This window comes from Macaca thibetana, chromosome 7 (assembly GCF_024542745.1).
Source record: "Macaca thibetana thibetana isolate TM-01 chromosome 7, ASM2454274v1, whole genome shotgun sequence".
In the NCBI taxonomy this organism is placed as follows: Eukaryota; Metazoa; Chordata; class Mammalia; order Primates; family Cercopithecidae; genus Macaca; species Macaca thibetana.
In genome coordinates this window covers 83,776,045-83,792,671 of record NC_065584.1, presented here as the reverse complement: position 1 = coordinate 83,792,671, position 16,627 = coordinate 83,776,045, and the positions used below count along the sequence as shown (strand labels likewise).

The window sequence follows — 16,627 nt, the reverse complement described above, 5'->3', positions numbered from 1 at the left end:
CTGGGACTGTCAGTCCGGGAGCATCCCAGACCCAGCGTGTTCCTTCCCGCGGTGCACCCCAGCCCGGTGCCTCACACACACCCCCCCCACGCCACGCCATGCATCCCGGTTCCAAGGCACCCCCTGTATCCTAGTCTGGGCATTCATATTTCTGGAGCATCCCCCGCTGGAGCTGGAGCTTGACGAGGGAGGGACGATCGCCATTACTGAGGCTTGAGTAGGCAGTTCTATGCTCAGTGTAAGCAAAGTCACAGGGAAGCTCGAACTGGGCGGAGCCCAACTCAACTCAGCAAGGCCTATGCCTCTCTAGATTCCACCTCAGGGGGCAGGGCATACCTGAACAAAAGGAAGCAGACAGCTTCTGCAGACTTCAGCTTCTCTGCCTGACAGCTCAGAAGAGACCAGTGGTTCTCCCAGCACGGCATTTGAGCTCTGATAATGGACAGATTGCCTCCTCAAGTGGGTCCCTGACCCCCGTGTAGCCTGACTGGGAGACACCTCCCAGTAGGGGTCGACAGACACCTCCTACAGGTGGGTGCCCTTCTGGGACCAAGCTTCCACAAGAAAGATCAGGCAAAAATATTTGCTGTTCTGCAGCCTCTGCTAGTGATACCCAGGCAAACAGGGTCTGCAGTGGACCTCCAGCAAACTCCAAAAGACCTGCAGCGGAGGGGCCTGTCAGTTAGAAGGAAAACTAACAAACAGAAACCAATAGCTTCAACATCAGCAAAGGACAGTATCAACATCAGAATAGCAAAGGACAACCACACCAAAACCCCATCCATAGGTCACCAACATCAATGACCACAGATAGATAAAACCACAAAGATGGGAGAAACCAGAGCAGAAAGGCTGAAACTTCCAAAAACCAGAAAGTCTCTTCTCCTCCAACAGAATACAAGTCCCCGCCAGCAAGGGAACAAAATTGTATGGAGAATGAGTTTGACGAGTTGATAAAAGCAGGCTTCAGAAGGTCAATAATAACAAAATTCTCCGAGCTGAAGGAGCATGTTCTAACACATCGCAAGGAAGCTAAAAAACCTTGAAAAAAGGTTAGACAAATGGCTAACTAGAATAAAGAGTGTAGAGAAGAGCTTAAATGACCTGATGGAGCTGAAAACCACAGTACGAGAACTTCATGAAGGATACACAAGCTTCAATAGTCAATTCAATCAAGTGGAAGAAAGGATATCAGTGATTGAATGTCAAATTAATTAAAGTCAGAAGACAATATTACAGACAAAAAGAGAAAAAAGGAACATTCAAATTCAGGAAATACAGAGAACACCACAAACATACCCCTTAAGAAGAGCAACCTCAAGACACATAATTGTCAGATTCACCAAGGTTAAGGGCAGCCAGAGAGAAAGGTTGGGTTACCAACAAAGGGAAGCCCATCAGACTAACAGGGGATCTCTCAGCAGAAACCCTACAATCCAGAAGACAGTCATGACCAATATTCAACATCCTGAAAGAAAATATTTTTCAAACTAGAATTTCATATCCAGCCAAACCAGCTTCATAAGTGAACGAGAAATAAAATCCTTTACAAACAAGCAAATGCTGAGAGATTTTGTCACCACCAGGCCTGCCTTACAAGAGCTCCTGAAGGAAGCACTAAACATGGAAAGGAACAACCGGTACCAGCCACTGCAAAAACATACCAAATTGTAAAGATCATCAATGCTATGAAGAAACTGCATCAATTAATGGGCAAAATAACCAGCTAACATCATAATGACAGGATCAAATTCACACATAACAATATTAACCTTAAATGTAAATGGGATAAATGCCCAATTAAAAGACACAGACTGGCAAATTGGATAAAGAGTCAAGACCCATTGGTGGGCTATAGTCAGAAGACCCATCTCATGTGCTAAGACACACGTAGGCTTAAAATGAAGGGATGGAGGAAGATCTACCAAACAAATGGAAAGGGAAAAAAAGCAGGGGTTGCAATCCTAGTCTCTAATAAAACAGACATTAAACCAACAAAGATGAAAAGAGACAAAGAAAGTCATCACATAATGGTAAACGGATCAATTCAACAAGAAGAGCTAACTATCCTAAATATATATGCACCAAATACGGGAGCACCCAGATTCGTAAAGCAAGTTCTTAGAGACCTACAAAGAGGCTTAGACTCCCACACAATAATAATGGGAGACGTTAACACCCAACTGTTAATATTAGACAGAAAATTAACAAGGATGTCCAGGACTTGAACTCAGCTCTAGACCAAGCAGGTGTAATACAAATCTACAGAACTCTCCACCCCAAATCAACAGAATATATATTCTTCTCAGCACCATATCACACTTATTCTGAAACTGACCACATAATTGGAAGTAAAACACTCTTCACCAAATGTCAAAGAACAGAAATCACAACAAACTGTCTCTCAGACCACAGTGCAATCAAATTAGAACTCAGGATTAAGAAACTCATTCAAAACTGCACAACTACATAAAAACTGAACAACCTGAACAACCTGCTCCTGAATGACTACTGGGTAAATAACAAAACGAAGGCAGAAGTAAAGATGTTCTTTGAAATCAATGAGAACAAAGACACAACATACCAGAATCTCTGGGACACATTTAAAGCAGTTTGTAGAGGGAAATTTATAGCACTGAATGCCCACAAGAGAAAGCAGGAAAGACCTAAACTCAACACCCTAACCTTAAAATTAAAAGAACTAGAGAAGCAAGAGCAAAAAAATTCAAAAGCTAGCAGAAGACAAGAAATAACTAAGATCAGAGCAGAACTGAAGGAGACAGAGACACACAAAAAGAAAAACTTCAAAAAATCAATGAATCCAAGAGCTGGGCTTTTTTTTAAAGGTCAACAAAATAGATAGACCGCTAGCAAGACTGCTAAGAAAGAAAAGAAGAATCAAATAGACACAATAAAAAATGATAAAGGGAATATAACCACTGATCCCACAGAAATACACACTACCATCAGAGAATATTACAAACATCTCTATGCAAATAATCTAGAAAACTTAGAAGAAATGGATACATTCCCAGACAAATACACCCACCCAAGACTAAATCAGGAAGAAGTTGATTCACTGAATACACTAATAACAGGTTCTGAAACTGAGGCAATAATTAATAGCCTACCAAACAAAAAAAGTCTAGGACCAGATGGATTCACAGCCGAATTCTACCAGAGGTAGTAAGAGGAGCTGGTACCATTCCTTCTGAAACTATTACAATAAATACAAAAAGAAGGAATCCTAACTAATTTTATAAGGCCAGCATCATCCTGATAACAAAGCCTGGCAGAGATACAAGAAAAAAAGAGAATTTTAGGCCAATATCCTTGATGAACATCATTGCGAAAATCCTCAATAAAATACTGGCAAACTGAATACAGCAGCACATCAAAAAGCTTATCCGCCACGATCAAGTTGGCTTCATCCCTGGGATGCAAGGCTGGTTCAACATACGCAAATCAATAAATGTAATCTATCACATAAACAGAAGCAAGGATAAAAAAACCACATGATTATCTCAATAGATGCAGAAAAGTCTTTGGCAAAATTGAGAGTTTTTCATGCTAAAAACTCTCAATAAACTAGGAATAGATGTAATGCATCTCAAAATAATAAGAACTATTTGAATGGGCAAAACTGGAAGCATTCCCTTTGAAAACTGGCATAAGACAAGGATGCCCTCCCTCACCACTCCTATTCGACATAGTATTGGATGTTCCAGCCAGGGCACTTAGGCAAGGGGAAGAAATAAAGGGTATTCAATTAGGAAAAGAGGAAGTCAGATTGTCCCTGTTTGCAGATGACATGATTGTCTATTTAGAAAACCCCATCATCTCAGCCCAAAATCTCCTTAAGCTGATAAGCAACTTCAGCAAAGTCTCAGGACACAAAATCAATGTGCAAAAATCACAAGCATTCCTATACACCAATAATAGACAGCCAAATCATGAGTGAACTCCCATTCACAATTGCTACAAAGAGAATAAGATACCTAGGAATCCAACTTACATGGGACATGAAGGACCTCTTCAAGGAGAACTGCAAACCACTGCTCAAGGAAATAAGTGAGGATACAAACAAATGGAAAAACATTCCATGTTCGTGGATAGGAAGAATCAATATCATGAAAATGGCCATACTGCCCAAGGTAATTTATACATTCAATGCTGTCCCCAAAAAGCTACCATTGACTTTCTTCACAGAATTGGAAAAAGCTACTTTAAATTTCGTATGGAACCTAAAAAGAGCCCATATAACCAAGACAATCCTAAGCAAAAAGAACAAAGCTGGAGGCATCATGCTACCTGACTTCAAACTATACTGCAAGGCTACAGTAACCAAAACAGCATGGTTCTGGTACCAAAACTGATATCTAGACCAATGGAATGGAACAGAGGCCTCAGAAATGACACCACACATCTAAAACCATCTGATCTTTGACAAACCTGACCAAAACAAGCAATGAGGAAAGGATTCCCTATTTAATAAATGGTGTTGGGAAAACTGGCTAGCCATATGCAGAAATCTGAAACTGGACGCCGTCCTTATACCTTATAAAAAAATTAACTCCAGATGGATTAAAGACCTAAATGTAAGACCTAAAACCATAAAAACACTAAAACAAAACGGAGGCCATACCATTGAGGACATAAGTATGGGCAAAGACTTCATGACTAAAACACCAAAAGCTATGGCAACAAAAGCCAAAATAGACAAAGGGGACCTAGTTAAAGAGCTTCGGCACAGCAAAAGAAACTATCAGAGTGAACAGGCCATCTACAGAATGGGAGAAAATTTTTGCAATCTATCCATCTGACAATGGGTTAATATCCAGAATCTAAGTGCAAATCAAAACTACAAGGAGATACCATCTCACACCAGTTAGAATGGCAATCATTAAAATGTCAGGAAACAACAGATGCTGGAAAGGAAATGGAGAAAGAGGAACACTTTTACACTGTTGGTGGGAATGTAAACTAGTTCAACCATTGCAGAAGACAGTGTGGCCATTCCTCAAGGATCTGGAACCAGAAATAACATTTGACCTAGCAATCCCATTACTGGGTATATACCCAAAGGATTATAAATCATTCTAATATAAAAATACATGCACATGTATGTTTTTTGCAGCACTGTTCACAATACAAAGACTTGGAACCAACCCAAATGCCCATCAACACCAGACTAGATAAAGAAAATGTGGCACATATACACCATGGAATACTATGCAGCCATAAAAAAGGATGAGTTCATGTCCTTTGCAGGGACATGGATGAAGCTGGAAACCATCATTCTCAGCAAACTAACACAAAAACAGAAAACCAAACACTGCAAGTTCTTACTAATAAGTGGGAGTGGAACAGTGAGACACATGGACACAGGGAGGGGAACATCACACAACAGGGCCTTTCGGCAGCATGGGGGGCTAGGGGAGGGAGAGCATTTGAAAAAATACTTAATGTAGATGATGGGTTGATGGGTGCAGAAAACCACCATGGCACGTTTATACCTATATAACAAACCTGCAAGTTCTACACATGCATCTCAGAAATTAAAGTATAATAATTTTAAAAAAGAAAAAAATTTTTAAAAAGAAATAAAAAAGTGGGGGTTGGAACATGGGAGAAATAAAAGAAAAGCAATTTGAAGGACAGTATGTATAGTGTCATCTCATTTGTGAAACAATTTTTAGAAGAAAAATGCATGTAAATGTATAGGAAACTTCTGGAAGGATACACAAAGCCAAGAGCTATATGGGAAAAAGGTAAAGGAACCATAAGGAAGAGTTACCTTTCAGTTTTCACGTAACTTTTTATCCCTTTTTAAAATAATGAGCATGTGTTATTTTTATAATTTAATGAATAGATGTGTTGATTTGAAAAACACAATGATCCTGAAAGTTAAAATTCCAATTCAGAGAAAATTGATTTATGTGAAAACTATCAATCCCCCAAAAATGCCAGAAAAATGAAATGTAACTATACAACACAGACAGTGATTGAGGTTGTCATCACTCACTCTGATTTCACATATAGAATTTAAAACACCTGACCGGGCACAGTGGCTCATGCCTGTAATACCAGCACTTTGGGAGGCCAAGGAAGGAAGATCACTAGGTCGAGATCGAGACGATCCTGGCCAACATGGTGAAACCCCATCTCTACTAAAAACCCAAAAATTAGCTGGGTGAGGTGGTGTGCACCTGTAGTCCCAGCTACTCGGGAGGCTGAGGCAGAAGAATCGCTTGAACCCGGGAAGAACAGGCTGCAGTGAGCCGAGATTGTGCCACTGCACTCCAGCCTGGTGACAGAGCAAGACACCATCTCAAAAAAACAAACAAACAAACAAACAAAAAAACGAATTTAAAATGCCGCAGTCCTTGGTGGACTGAACAAAAGAATATTAATGCAGGAATAAAGACAAAGATGAGTATATTTGGAAGAAGGGGTTGGGGGCTCCTTGATTCTAGTGAACAAGGGCCCTGAGTTTCTACAGCCCTTTGTATTTATTGAGTAAAGGAGGTAGGGAGAAACGGGTGGTTGTCAGTCAGCTGCTTGACTTAGTGCAGGCTTGCATGACTGCGTTCTTTGAACAGTAGTCTCCAGATGTTGCAGTAGATAACCTCAAGGAGCACAGCACCAGGGAGTGATTGCCCTCAGCAAACCTCCTGGTGGCAGGTGCAGAAGTGAGTTTGCCCACATTCTGCATTCATGATAAACAGTTTGCTGTTTGATCATATAGCCTTCAGTGGAATGCTGAGTTGGTCACAACCCTCAGGCCTCTGGCTCCCTACATTAAAACACCCATTTCACCAGATGAAAAATATTCAATAAAATTTATAAAAAAGCACTTAAAACTTGTCAGCACTTAGTAAGGAAGTGCTCAATAAATAACTGTTAACACTCTTACTTTCTCTGCTTGGCAGTTGTCCTAACCCCACACCAGCCGTCCCACATTGCCTAATCCTGACTTGTGTCAGGGATGCATGACTCGACAGTCAATCTAGGACAGCTATTGCAAAATGCAAGACTTAAATTCCACCCCAGGTGAATCCTCTTCTGGACCACAGGCAGCCCTTGAAAAGGATGGGAGTAGAGCCCTCAATCGTGGAGGCATTTGTCCTCAAGACAGGCAGATGTTACCACTTCTATACAAGAACAATCCCATTGCCTATTACAGCTCCCATCTCAAAGAGATACTTCCACATATGCATGTATTTCCCTGAAAGATTTCCTGTTTTTGTTTTTGTTTTTCTTTTTTTTAGATGGAGTCTCTCGTTCTGTTGCCCAGGCTGGAGTGCAGTGGCGTGATCTTGGCTCACTGCAACCTCTGCCTCCCAGGTTCAAGCAATTCTTCTGCCTCAGCCTCCTGAGTAGCTGGGATTACTGGCACGTGCCACTAGGCCCAACTAGCTATTGTATTTTTAGTAGAGACGGAGTGTCACCATGTTGGTCAGACTGGTCTCGAACTCCTGACCACGCCCAGCTAAGTTTTGTAGTTTTAGTAAAGACAGGGTTTCACCATGTTGGCCAGGCTGGTCTCAAACTCCAGACCACACCTGGCTAATTTTGGTATTTTCAGTAAAAATGAGCTTTCACCATCTCGGCCAGCTGGTCTCGGACTCCTGACCTCAAGTGATGTGCTCACTACGGCCTCCTAAAGTGCTGGGATTACAGGCGTGAGCCACCATGCCCGGCCCAAGATTTCCCGTTCTTATTTCCAATAAGCCAGCTTGATGAGGAGTAGTGCTATCCTAGTGCTATAGTACAGCTATACTAGTGCTATAGTAGTACTATAGTAGTACTATACCCATACTTCTTGACTTCCTTCTATCCTTTTCTGCTCACAGGCCCCCTCCCTAATGTCTCCTGTGCTCTTTGCAAAAGAAATAGTGCTGGAGGCCAAATAGCAACTCTGCCCACAAAAGGAAGGGCCATGTGATGTTCACCAAGCTCCCAAGCCACAATTCTCTTTTCCCAGAATCCTTTGCTCTTTGAAGTGTGGTCTTCCTCACGTTCCTGCAACGCTCCACCCCTCAGTCAGCCTACCTCTGAAGAGAAGGGGAAGAGAGATCAAATGCCCCTTGCAGGCCTGTCCCTTTGAACCAAGCCCTGAGAAGCCCTGCAGCAGTCCTCCTGTGTACCCTCTCCCCAGCCCTACACACAGATGGAGAGCCCTGGGAAGGGTTTCCACAGTGCATTAGCACCAAAGAGTGCGAGAGGACAAGGAGTGTGGCGCTTCCAGCCTCTGTCAATAATTCATGAGGTCAGACTGACGAGGACCAGTCAGAGTCAGTTTTCCCTGGACATGGGGAAAATTATACTTAAGCTCTCCTATCTCATCGGGATGTGCTGAGCACCAAAGCAGAGTACTGCAGCTGTAACTTCTTGGCTGAGGAAAATAGTATAAATCCAGTGCAGGCCTGTTCTATTACTTGCTTGCCATATATCCTCTTTTGAATGTCAAAATCCATTTCTTTTCTTTTTCTTTTTTTTTTTTTTTTTTTTTTTTGAGACAGAGTCTCCGTCTGTCGCTCAGGCTGGAGTGCAGTGGCGCAATCTCAGCTCACTGCAAGCTCCGCTTCACAGGTTCATGTCATTCTCCTGCCTCAGCCTCCCGATTAGCTGGGACTACAGGCACGTGCCACCATACCCGACTAATTTTTTGTATTTTTAGTAAAGACGGGGTTTCACCGTGTTAGCCAGGATGGGCTTGATCTCCTGACCGCGTGATCTGCCCGCCTCGGCCTCCCAAAGTGCTGGGATTACAGGCATGAACCACCATGCCCAGCTGAATGTTGATATCCTTTTTCAGCTGCACAGCTGACCTACACATACACTAAATGAATCTTAAGCAAACATGAATTAGATTAAAAAGTCATCTCTAGAACTGGATTTCATAAACCAGGATTTTTCCCCCCAGTTGCAGGGGAATAAGGTTGCCAAACTGGTGATTTCACCAACAACACATCTCTAAACCTACCCATCTGCTTTCATCATCTTTTCTGAAAGAAAACACTAACACACACACAAAAAAACGAGCAAACGTATACTCCACAATAAAGGACTGTTAAATAAACTTAGCTTCATGAAACTCACTATAATGTGTTTCCTTTTCTCATGTTGCCTTACACTAGTGAAAACGTTGCCATGGACCAGCACTGCTTCTCAGTCTGGCCTTTGGAGGCCAGTGGGTTAAACCAATTCTGATGCTTACATTTGCGTCTGTTGGGGCCTTTCTACAGTGCACCATAAGCCATCCACATTTATTGATTCTCCCAGAAACCTAGGAGGGAGATCACTTCAGCCCACTTGGAAGAAGTGGAGGCTGAAGTCTTGGATACAGAATTTATAGCTGGCAAGGACTTTATTCACCATCTACTCCATACTGTCAGTAATTTACAGATGAAGAGTCTGGCCCAGGGCACCAACAATAATCACTACATGGTAGCAGTAACTACTATGTGCTTATAGCTTATAGTTCATAAAGAGATTTTGCATTCAACAAATATTTATTGAACTAGGAAGGAGGCTAAGACCTGGGGACATAGTGGTTAGGCAAAACGTGAGTGCCCCCATTTCTCAGCATTTCCACCACTGCTCCAGGGACTCTGCAGCCTCCTCTCTAGCACTTAGCCCCTGTAAAGGAGGAAGTCCCTTTGGAGAGGGATGTGAGATACTGTTTGGTCAATGACCATAGTCTGCCCTCCAGGGCCCGTGAAGATGGAGGAGACCTTGGGCAGAGTGAAGGGCAGTGCCAGGCCTGGTGCTGCTACTCCCTATCACATCTCTCCCAGGCTCCTCCAGCCTCACCTGGTGGACTCTATGAGGACCACAGGCCTCACCTCCATGGGCAGTCTCAAAACATTTGTCCTCCTGTGGGCTGTCACATACATTGACACAGACTTTCTTGGAGAAGAAATTCTGAAGAAGCAAAAGCAACTCAAAACCCCCACTTCCCGCAGAAGAAAAACGTGGGCAAGGAGATGTAGAAGGGCAGCGGCCAAAGTCTGCGGGTTCCTGCAGGGACCAGGGGAGGGGCGAGCCCTACAGAAAACTTGAACAGTGAGCGCTTTGGTCACCAGCTAGCCCGGGAAGGCAAGCCCCAGTCGGGCGGAACATAGCTGGCTGCCGGGGGCGGCGGCGGAGGGAGGCGAGCGCCGCCACAGAGGACTTCCAGCGGGCCAAGGACGGGGAGGGGGCGGGGAGGGTGAGGGCAGGGAAGCGGCCCGCCCTTCGTCCTGCCCTTCGCCCTACTCTCTGTCTCCTCCGGTGGAAGGAGTGCAACCCAGACTTGCTGGTCTGAGCCATGCACAAGGCGGGGCTGCTAGGCCTCTGTGACCGGGCTTGGAATTCGGTGCGGATGGCCAGCTCCGGAATGACCCGACGGGACCCGCTCGCGAATAAGGTGGCCCTGGTAACCGCCTCCACCGACGGGTGAGTGCTCCGGCGGGAGTTTCTGAGGCCCTGGCTGCCTGGAAACAGGCACGGGCCTCTCATCCTCGGCCTCCGGTGCCCCTGTTCTCAGACCTCACACGCGGCCAAAGTCTGGCCCTGGAAAAAAGCAGCCGCGTGGTCCGCCTGAAGCCCCTCGGAATCCCCTGGCCCTGGACCCTCTCTTGCCAGGTTCGCGTCCCTGCTGCCTCTGGCACAACTGTGCCACCTCTGTGCAGACCCATCTTTCTAGTCCCCGCAGTGTTCTGGGCTGCCCCAGTAAACCAGCCCCACCTAGCGTCCGGGAAGACCAGAAACTAGAAATCCAAGGGAATCTGGATTTCAAAATCCTATCCCAAGGCCTCCAGCACTTTGAAAATGTACCAGACACTGTTTGGGCACCGGAAAGTCTCCCGGAACCCCTCCCCCTTACCTAGATGGGACACAAGAGCCATGTGTCAAGATTTTTGTTTAGGTCAGTACATCTGGGCCTACCTTGTCCAGCCTGTTTCTCACCCACCACTCTTGTCTGTCCTGGTTCTGATTCCTACAGGACTTTGCTAGATGCCAGCTCTCCGCAAAACTAAAATACAAATGTAGGTAAAACGCTAACGACTGACAAGTGCAGAATGTGTAACTCTTCCTCCCAAGGCAATATTTACATTTTTGATCGGAGACCATCTTTTCACAAAATAGATGTTCCAAAAAAATGACTAAGGATAGAATTTTGAGAATGTTGTAGGCTAGTAAGAAAGAAACGTGGGGGCAAAGCTGTTCTGAGTGAGACCCTCAAATCATGGAAGTGGCTGCTGCACACCCAGCTCATTTCTTACCTCTCAGTACCAACAGGGGATGAAGCCTGTCACCCATGGTGGGAACTGTAGAAAGTGATGTAAGTTCTTGGGAACTGAGGCTGTGGTCCAGTTCATAAGAAAAAGTAAATGAGTGCCAAAAATGGCCGTGCTATTAAGCCTGTTTTACACATAGAAGAGACACGTGGAGATCATATAGAGAAAGAGCCAGAATTCAAACCCGAGCAGTCTTCAGAGCCCATGCTGTCCACCTCTTCCCCTGCACAGGCCTTGGCAGTCTTTGTCTCTTTCTGCTCACAGGATCGGCTTTGCCATTGCCCGGCGTTTGGCCCAGGAGGGGGCCCACGTGGTCGTCAGCAGCCGGAAGCAGCAGAATGTGGACCAGGCGGTGGCCACGCTGCAGGGGGAAGGGCTGAGCGTGACGGGCACCGTGTGCCATGTGGGGAAGGCGGAGGACCGGGAGCGGCTGGTGGCTACGGTGAGGTGCAAGGAAATAGGCACAGAGCCAGGAAGTGGAAAAGGGAGCCAGCCTGATCCTCCTTCCCTGCTTTCCTGGATAGCAGCACATTTTTACTGTGTGCCTTTCTGTTATGTTCATAAACTAACTTCAGAGAATCATCCCATCTCAGTCAGAGAATTTTAAAACATTCTAATGCTTCAACCCTGCATCATCCCTTGAGTACCCCAAAGAAACAGTTGGTACTGGTTCTCTAGTAATTTTCCATCTAATTGGACAGATGAGAAGGGTAAATACAATCACAAAATAGATGTTCCCACCCATGAGCTAATAAACAATCCCCTATTCTTCAGCTTATAGAGTCAAGTCCCTGGGAACCTCAGGAAGCAGCCCACCATGTTTCAGCCACTTATTATGTGCCATTTCCTGTGTTCAGAGCCTTACACAGGTTGTCTCTAGGCCTGACAACAACCCAAGGAAGGCAAGGACTATTCTCTCAGTCTGCAGAGACTGGCTCAGATAGCTGGAGCAACTTCCTAAGGTCCCACAGCCAGTAAGGAAAGAGCCGTGATTCAACCCAGACCTCCCAAGCTCCCTTCCTTTATTGGCTGGCTATGGACTACCAGGTACTGGACTTTAGTCTCAAAGAAAGTATATAAGTCAATGTCACAGTTAGTAGTGGACACCAGCCTTGCAGCTGCTGAAGAAAATATGAACCATCCAACAAAGGAAGCTCCTCTTCCCTTGAGGCTCAGGACACACTTTATTCCCCAGAGTGGAAGGGAGAATCTACCCAAAAATGGATAGTACAGGATTGTGCTAACAGATTGGAAGGTTGGCAGAAATAATTTGCATAATCTTCTTAGAAGAGGAGGATCTTAACAATAGTAGACGGTAGTGTGGTAGACTATATAGGGTAATTCTGTTTTTAAGGAACTGTCTGGCAAATGCTCAGATGTGCATTGGAAAGAGCCAAATGTGAGTCTAAGAAAGTCACAAATGTGAGTCCAAAAAAGCCTGGCCTAGGCTGGTGGACAGAGCCCAAGATTGGGGACTTGATCCTGATAGTGGAAAGAGCTGTTTGGGAGTCTGGGTCAATTAGCACTAACTATATGACATGTAAGTAGCAATTTAATGTCAAAATCCTGCTGGAAAAACATCCTGTGACCCCCACTAGGTTCACTTAACAAGGCCTACAGGCCTAGCCCAGAAGTGGTACTTGAGCTAAACGTTTAGGAATAAATGTGAATGGACAGATGGAACAGAGATGAGGTTCCAGATAACTCCGCAAAATGAGCAGACAGCCAAGAAGGAACTGAAGGAAAGAGAGGAGCGCTGTCAGTCCACAGTGGAGAGCACAGGCTTAGAAGTACTGCTGGGAAAGGGGCTGCATTGGAAAGATAGAGGCCATGGGCCTCCATATCCTTTTTTTTTTTTTTTTTTTTTTTTTTTTTTTTTTTTTTTTTTGAGACAGAGTTTCACTCTTGTTGCCCAGGCTAGAGTGCTATGGCACAATCTTAGCTCACTGCAACCTCAGCCTCCAGGTTCAAGCAATCCTCATGCCTCAGCTTCCCAAGTAGCTAGGATTACAGGCATCCACCACCACGTCCAGCTAATTTTTGTATTTTAGTAGAGATGGGGTTTCACAATGTTGGCCAGGCTGGTCTTGAACTCCTCACCTCAGGTGATACACCCCCTCGGCCTCCCAAAGTGCTGGGATTACAGGCATGAGCCACCGCACCCAGCAATAGCTTCTTAAAAGGATATGTTAAGAACCTTAAAAGGATATGTTTAGACATCCTTATAGCAAGTAAGAAGCCATGTGAGGTTTTGAGCAAGAGAAAGATGGTTATTAAGAAAGATAATCCAGGCCGGGGCGGTGGCTCAAGCCTGTAATCCCAGCACTTTGGGAGGCCGAGACGGGCAGATCACAAAGTCAGGAGATCGAGACCATCCTGGCTAACACAGTGAAACCCCGTCTCTACTAAAAAAAATACAAAAAACTAGCTGGGCGATGTTGCGGCACCTGTAGTCCCAGTTACTCTGGAGGCTGAGCGAGGACAATGGCATAAACCCGGGAGGCAGAGCTTGCAGTGAGCAGAGATCCGGCCAAGCACTCCAGCCTGGGCGACAGAGCGAGACTCCGTCTCAAAAAAAAAAAAAAAAAAAAAAAAAGAAAGATAATCTGGCTCTGGTAGGAAGGATATACAAAGAAGACACTGAATCCAGGGCATTAGTGAGAAAGCTGTTGCTGTCATCCAGGTTTAGAGCAGTGGTAGTGGGACTGGAACAGATGTGCCCAAGAGACATTTAGTGGGAACGAACTAAGATTTTCCAACCCCATGTCAAAAAGTGGGAAACACGAGCGAAGTCAAAAATGACTCTCAGGTAGTTTGTGTGACCATTGTCAGAGAGGAGAATGATAGAATACTTGTCAGCTATTTGAAATGTCTTCTGCCAATTGCCACATGTTACCCTGCAATGAGAAAAGCCACTGCCCTGAGAATGGTCACTACCCAGTGGCCTCCTCATCTGCACCACAAAGCTTCTAAGTGTGTGGTAAGCGGAAACCAGATTTAGCTGCCTATCTGCTTGATTATATTTTTTCTTAAAAATGTATAACTATCAGAACACAGAGCAAACAGCTCCTAACCGCTTTAGTGTAGTGAGCACACAATTTAGAACAAGACTTAGAAGACGTTTTTTTTTTTTTTCCAGAGACAGGGCCTCACTCTGTTTCCCAGGCTGGAGTACAGTGGCATGATCATAGCTCACTATAACCTGCAACTCCTGAAGTCAAGCAATCCTCCCACCTCCACCTCCCAAGTGGCTAAGACTATAGGCATGCACCACCACACCAGTTTGTTTTTTAAATTTGTTGTAGAGTTGGGACTGTATTGCCCAGGCTGTTTTGAACTCCTGTCCTCTAGCAATCCTCCATACTGGGCCTACCAAAGTACTAGGATTATAGGTGTGAGCCACCACACCCAGCCTCATTCATCTTTTATGGTTTGCTATCTCTGTTCAATCAAAACCCAGCCTCCGCCCATCTCTGTGCTGACAGACCTGGAAGGAGAGGGGCATGAGGTATACAGCAGAGTAGAAAATGTCTCCAGGTGATTCTAGAGCAATCCACTGTCTTCTCCCAGCTCAAACACACGTGTACTCGGCACAGCGCACATCACTTAACTTACTCTGCACCTCCCTAGTAACAAGTCCATTGGTGAGAATTATACAGAGCCAAGGCAGGTGACTGGGCTTTATGCCAGGATACCAAAATTTCAAGGGTGCAGGAAAGTATTAACACTGGTTTCAAAAGATTATGTGACTATAAATTTTATTAGATTTACATGTTGACAGCCCAGGCATTTCTTCAACCGTCTAGAAACAACTGAGCTTAGCACCTAGTTAACAAGAATAATTAGTTAAAACGGAAAGCTAGCAGATGGTGTACATTATTAGTAACACCCCTCTGTGTGCCAGATCTGAAGCACAAAGTTGACCAAGGGCCCATGTACTGCTACTTGTTCAAGGCATCAACCTTGCCAGTTCTGGGCAAATGCAAAGTCTGGTTTCAAGGTGGCTTTGTACTGAAAACTCTTGCTGGCAGATTCTGCTTAGCCATTCATTACTCTAGCACACACCTCACTACCTACTTATACCTTATTAAGGAGGTGAGATGTTGCCTTTCTTGGCTTTCTCAGTTTAAATGTCAGTTTCTACCTTGAATCTTTCATGCCTTCAGGTCAAAAGAGAGAGACAGAGACAGGGAAAATGACATCATAACTAAATATGGAATTGCTTTAAATTCAGGCTGGTATCTTCTCCCATCATGGCTCTCCTGGGCAGTCAGTTTCCTAATGACCCCAACTCACTTTCAGAGGGCTCTTATGAATTAGCAGTGTGCTACAGAATGGGAGACTGACCTCAGTTCATCCACTGCTAACTAGCTTTGTGCCCTGAGCAAATCACTTTCCCAAACACAGAATAAGCAGGCCTCCTGTTCTTAGCTAGCCTCAGTGTGTCACTACTGAACTATATGATCTTGAGAAAATTCCCAGAACCTGTTTCTTCATCTCCACCTTAAGGACATTGGAATAGATGATCTCGAAGGCCCCTCCAGGGTAACTTTCTTCAGCTCTATTTGTTTTTCCATTTAGATAAGTGTGGACAGATTGACTTTGAGATAAGGGTAACTTATTCAAGGAGAACTGGACAGTAAGCACTTGGAGAAATGGGGGTGGAACTCACTGTGAAAGGAAGAGGAGGGGACTGGAAATAGATTTTGAGGTGAGACTTGAAATCATGAGAATGAAGGAGCTTCCCAAAGGGCAAGTGTAAAGAAAAGCGCAAAGGGTCAGAGACAGCCTTAGAAGAATAGGAGGTGGGGGCCGGGCGTGGTGGCTCAAGCCTGTAATCCCAGCACTTTGGGAGGCCGAGACGGGCGGATCACGAGGTCAGGAGATCGAGACCATCCTGGTTAACACGGTGAAACCCCGTCTCTACTAAAAAATACAAAAAACTAGCCGGCCGAGGTGGCGGACGCCTGTAGTCCCAGCTACTCGGGAGGCGGAGGCAGGAGAATGGCGTGAACCCGGGAGGCGGAGCTTGCAGTGAGCTGAGATCCGGCCACTGCACTCCAGCCTGGGTGACAGCGCGAGACTCCGTCTCAAAAAAAAAAAAAAAAAAAAAAAAAAAAAAAAAAAAAGAAGAATAGGAGGTGGGAAGAAAAGACTGCAAAAAAATATAAGACAAACTTCCTGGTGGCTCGCACCTGTAACACTTTTGGATACTGAGGCAGGTGGATGGCTTGAGCTCAGGAGTTCCAGATGGCAACAGGGCAAGACCCTGTCTCTACAAAAAATACAAAAATTGGCGGGGTGTGGTGGCAAGTACTTATACTCCCGACTACTTTGGG

General features: G+C 44.9%; 1 protein-coding gene across 10 annotated transcripts in view; it reads left to right on the top strand.

Moving 5' to 3' along the window:
- The window catches only part of LOC126958818 (dehydrogenase/reductase SDR family member 4), a 94,384-nt gene that overhangs the window by 16,282 nt on the left and 61,475 nt on the right, over nt 1-16,627 (top strand). The window contains exons 1-2 of one of the 10 annotated variants that reach the window (XM_050797507.1): nt 10,208-10,443; nt 11,553-11,730. The exons of 4 other annotated variants lie outside the window; for them this stretch is intronic. In XM_050797507.1, coding sequence (XP_050653464.1) covers nt 10,316-10,443; nt 11,553-11,730 — 306 coding nt within the window. In that variant the 5' untranslated portion in view covers nt 10,208-10,315. Of the gene's footprint in view, nt 1-10,207; nt 10,444-11,552; nt 11,731-16,627 lie in introns of those variants that run through there. 5 more of the 10 variants (XM_050797506.1, XM_050797498.1, XM_050797497.1 and 2 more) reach the window with 5 other exon arrangements.